Source organism: Chiloscyllium plagiosum, unplaced genomic scaffold (genome assembly GCF_004010195.1).
Source record: "Chiloscyllium plagiosum isolate BGI_BamShark_2017 unplaced genomic scaffold, ASM401019v2 scaf_12258, whole genome shotgun sequence".
In the NCBI taxonomy this organism is placed as follows: Eukaryota; Metazoa; Chordata; class Chondrichthyes; order Orectolobiformes; family Hemiscylliidae; genus Chiloscyllium; species Chiloscyllium plagiosum.
The window spans coordinates 1-4,057 of NW_025195728.1; the positions used below are offsets into that span (position 1 = coordinate 1).

General features: G+C 56.1%; 1 protein-coding gene across 1 annotated transcript in view; it reads left to right on the forward strand.

Annotated features, from left to right (window-relative positions):
* The first annotated feature begins 458 nt into the window (after positions 1–458).
* LOC122545854 (phosphorylase b kinase gamma catalytic chain, liver/testis isoform-like) overlaps positions 459–4,057 on the forward strand; it is a 3,979-nt gene continuing 380 nt past the window's right edge. Inside the window, exons 1-6 of the mRNA XM_043684748.1 lie at positions 459–634; positions 1,241–1,295; positions 1,501–1,566; positions 2,603–2,766; positions 2,922–3,012; positions 3,817–3,970. Of these exons, the coding sequence (XP_043540683.1) occupies positions 505–634; positions 1,241–1,295; positions 1,501–1,566; positions 2,603–2,766; positions 2,922–3,012; positions 3,817–3,970 (660 nt within the window). The 5' untranslated portion in view covers positions 459–504. The remainder of the gene's footprint in view (positions 635–1,240; positions 1,296–1,500; positions 1,567–2,602; positions 2,767–2,921; positions 3,013–3,816; positions 3,971–4,057) is intronic.

Below are 4,057 nucleotides of genomic sequence, written 5' to 3' on the forward strand. Positions count from 1 at the left end.
TCAGCCCCTCCCCGTAGCTCAAACCGTCCAGTCCCGGCAACATCCTTGTAAATCTTAAGTGTGCCCTTTCGTGTTTGAGCATGGAACAGGGGTACCCAGCCCTGAGGTTTGAGCATCAGTAAGGCTATTGGAGAAGATAGAATACTTGAATTTCTATTCCTGATGTGTGTAACAAGTTTGTGACAGGGAGTTCTTCAGAGGTGTGACAAAGTTTGTGTTTTTCTGTGTGCAATGAATTCTGTTCTGTTGTTATAAGTACACCAACAGCCTCTTGCAAGTAGGCCTCACTTTGGAATATTGGACAAGTCCGATCCCAGTCAGCTGGTAACCCATTGACGTGTGCAGGTATGTTTAGGCGGGTGTGGACGTCAGGCTAGGACAGGACAGGGCCCAGATATGTACTAACCAACAGCTGAACCTCCCTGAAGTCCCCTTGACCTGCTCGCATTCTCCATCAGGGGAGTCAGCAGCGTGGTGCAGAGATGTGTCCACAAGAGGACAGACATGGAATACGCGGTCAAGATCATCGAGGTGACCGACGAGAGCATGAGCTCAGCCCAACTGGACGAGGTCCGCAGATCCACCCAGAAGGAGATCGAGATCTTGCGGCTGGTCACCGGACATCCAAGCATCAGTAAGGAGCCACATGAGCTGTCACCTTCGGTGCGGGAGGGGGAGTCAGGAATGGTGGGGGGGGGGGGGGGGTTGATGATGTGATTTATTTGGACTTTCAGAAGGCAAGACAGAACTCGGGCCTGCACTGCCTGAGAGGCTGGGAATGAGCTTAGGCCTCCTGCTGCAGGCTGGAGCCTGGGAGGTGGGATTGCTCCCCTCCCCCCCCCAGGTGCAGGCCGCATCCTGGGAGTTGGGATCACGTTCCCCCCCCCTTCCCTGTGTAGGCGGGATCCTGGGAGTCAGGATTATGTTCCCCTACGTAGGCTGCATCTTGTGGGGGGGTCAGGATTAGGCCCCCTGGAGTAGGCCAGATCCTGGGAGTCGGGATTACGTCTGTCTGGTGGAGGCTGGAACCTGAGATTTGGGATTATGCACCCCTCCCCAGTGAAGCCGGAGCCTGGGATTTGGGATTATGCGCCCCCCCCACTAGCACAGGCTGGAGCCTGGGATTCAGGATTGTGCCCCCACCCTAGTGCAGGCCGGAGTCAGGGAGTCGGGATTACAGCCCGTGCTGAACACTTGAATTCTCAGCTGACTCTTTGTACATTTTCTCCCTTCTCTGCAGTCACTCTCATTGACTATTACACCTCTGAGACCGTCACCTTCCTCGTGTTTGATCTGTAAGTATCAGGAATTTGCAGTCGCCAGGCAACCGGCAGCCTGTACAACCTCTGACAACCTTCCCCAGAGCCACCAAACCTCCCCTACCTGCTCATACCGCCCCTCCTCCTCACCACCACCCGAACCCAGCCTTGGCACTCCATTAGTCGGGCACACTGTCATTGCAGAATTGAGGATAACCTCTTCCATTTCATTGCCTCATAGGATGAAGCGAGGGGAGCTGTTTGACTACCTCACTCACAAAGTAGTCCTGAGCGAGAAGGAAACCAGGTAGGGAGAGAGAATGATAAGATCCGCGCTGGCCCAATAATACTGGGGGAGCCCATTACTGAGAGGACCGAGCAGTCAGTGGTGTCTCTCAGTCCCCTCTCTCTCTCTCAGGGAGATATCTGGACACTGACTGGGGTCTCTCAGTCCCCCCTCTCTCTCTCTCTCAGGGAGATATCTGTACACTGACTGGTGTCTCTCAGTCCCCCCTCTCTCTCTCTCTCAGGGAGATATCTGTACACTGACTGGTGTCTCTCAGTCCCCTCTCTCTCTCAGGGAGATATCTGTACACTGACGGGTGTCTCTCAGTCCCCCCACTCTCTCTCTCAGGGAGATATCTGTACAATGACTGGTGTCTTTCAGTCTTCTCTCTCAGGGAGGTAATTGTACACTGGTTCTCTCAGTCCCCTCTCTCTATATCTCGCTGTCGCACTCGCTCTTGCTCTCTCTCTGTCTCTCGCTCTCTGTCTGTCTGTTTCTCTCTCACCCTGTCTGTGTGTTTCACTCGCTGTCTCGCGCGCTCGGAGATATCTGTACACTGGTGTTTCTCAGCAGTGAGCTTCCCCATCTTACTAAGTCATCCTTCTGTGTGTGGGTGGTGGTTTAGAGAGGGCTTCTCTGCATTGACTAGGCTGGAGTTTCAAAGAGCAAGGGGTGTGGTAGACACTGAACCGTCTGGAAAAGGTGGACGGTAGGAGGGATGTTTGGGAGGAAGGAGGGAGGGGGCACGGGCTTTCCAATTGGAGTTACCCTTTCAGGACGGTGGCATGATGGTTGCCTCTCCCTGAGAGTCCAGCGGCTTCAACCATTTGGAGCCAAGCGTGTCGACCATCTCGGGGACAGATTGGCTATATTGGTGGGGAGGGGAGTCTGCAGGTTGGTGGGGGCACGAGGAACGCACGCTGTGAGCTTATCATGTGGCAAAGCAGGCTGGGGCTGGGGGGGGGGGGGTCATGCATGATTACACTTCGTAATTCTGTCATTTCACCAGCCTGTCTCCATCTAAACCTCCCCCCAACCCCAACCCCGGCGGTTACAGGAACATGATGAGGGCGCTCCTACAGGCCATTGACTACCTCCACAACCGAAACATTGTTCACCGGGACGTGAAGACCGAGAACATCCTGCTGGACGAACACACCAACATCCGACTCTCCGACTTTGGCTTTGCCTGTCACCTCGGGCCCGGAGAGAAGCTCCGAGGTGGGTCCCGCTGAGCGGACGGGGGTGAGGGAGGGGCTCCACACTCACTGAGCTGGTAGCAGGGCTTGGGGGATGCTCAGGGAGTGGTGTGACAGGCGGTTAGTCCGGTTCTCTTCTCCGCTTTTAAATATCCATCCCCACCCCATCTCTTACAGAGCTCTGCGGGACCCCAGGATACCTGGCTCCTGAGCTCCTCACCTGCTCCATGGACGAGACGCACCCGGGTTACGGCAAAGAGGTGGACATGTGAGTACTCCTGATTCTGGCTGGGGGAGAGCAGGGGACACCACGTGGTAAGTGTCCTCTGGGTCAGTGTGGTGCTCCCTCGACACCGACCCTCCCACAGTGCGGGGCTCCCTCGACGCCGACCCTCCGACAGTGCGGGGCTCCCTCTCGTATTGGGCATGGTGAATGGAGCTGGTGTTTTGAAAGCACAGTCACGGACAGTGGGAGATTTTTAGAATTTTTTTTGGAATTGGAATCCCTACAGTATGGAAACAGGCCATTCAACCCAAAAGGTCCGCACCGACCCTTCGAAGAGTAACCCTCCCAGACCTATTCCCCAATCCAATACTTGCCCCTGACTAATGCACCTGACCTGCTCACCTTTGGACTGTGGGAGGAAACCGGAGCACCCGGAGGAAACCCACGCAGACACGGGAGGGGGAGAATGTGCAAACTCTGCACAGACAGTCGCCTGAGGCTGGAATCGAAGCCAGGTCCCTGGAGCTGTGAGGCAGCAGTGCTAGCCACTGTGCCACCCACTGTGCCACCCTAAGAGGGAGGGGGGAGAGAGAGCTGCTCTCTGGGATCTTGCCACTCGTGAGGAGCCAAAGATTGTGTGTGCCATCCAGAGGGATGGGGGCGCTGGGATATCCTCCTTGTGTCTGTGGCCGTGTTGCGATTGGAGCTGTCTCCCCACAGTATGTTTTTGCAGGGACCCCCGATGGGTAAAGGAGTGGCCTGGAGGTGGTGTGGGTGTGGGTACAGAAACGGGACTCGGCGTCTCAGCCCCCTCTCTCTGTATGTGCCCTTTCCCCATGCCTGCAGTTGGTCTGCTGGAGTTGTCATGTATACCATGCTGGCTGGCTCCCCACCCTTCTGGCACCGGAAGCAGATGGTGATGCTGCACATGATCATGGAGGGGAAGTACCAGATGACCTCGAACGAATGGCAGGATCGGTCGGACACCGTCAAAGACCTGGTATGTAACAGAGGGACAGTCGTGTATGTAACAGAGGGGGGGGAGGGGGAGGGGTAGGGTCTGGGGACGGAGGGGAGGGGCTGGGGA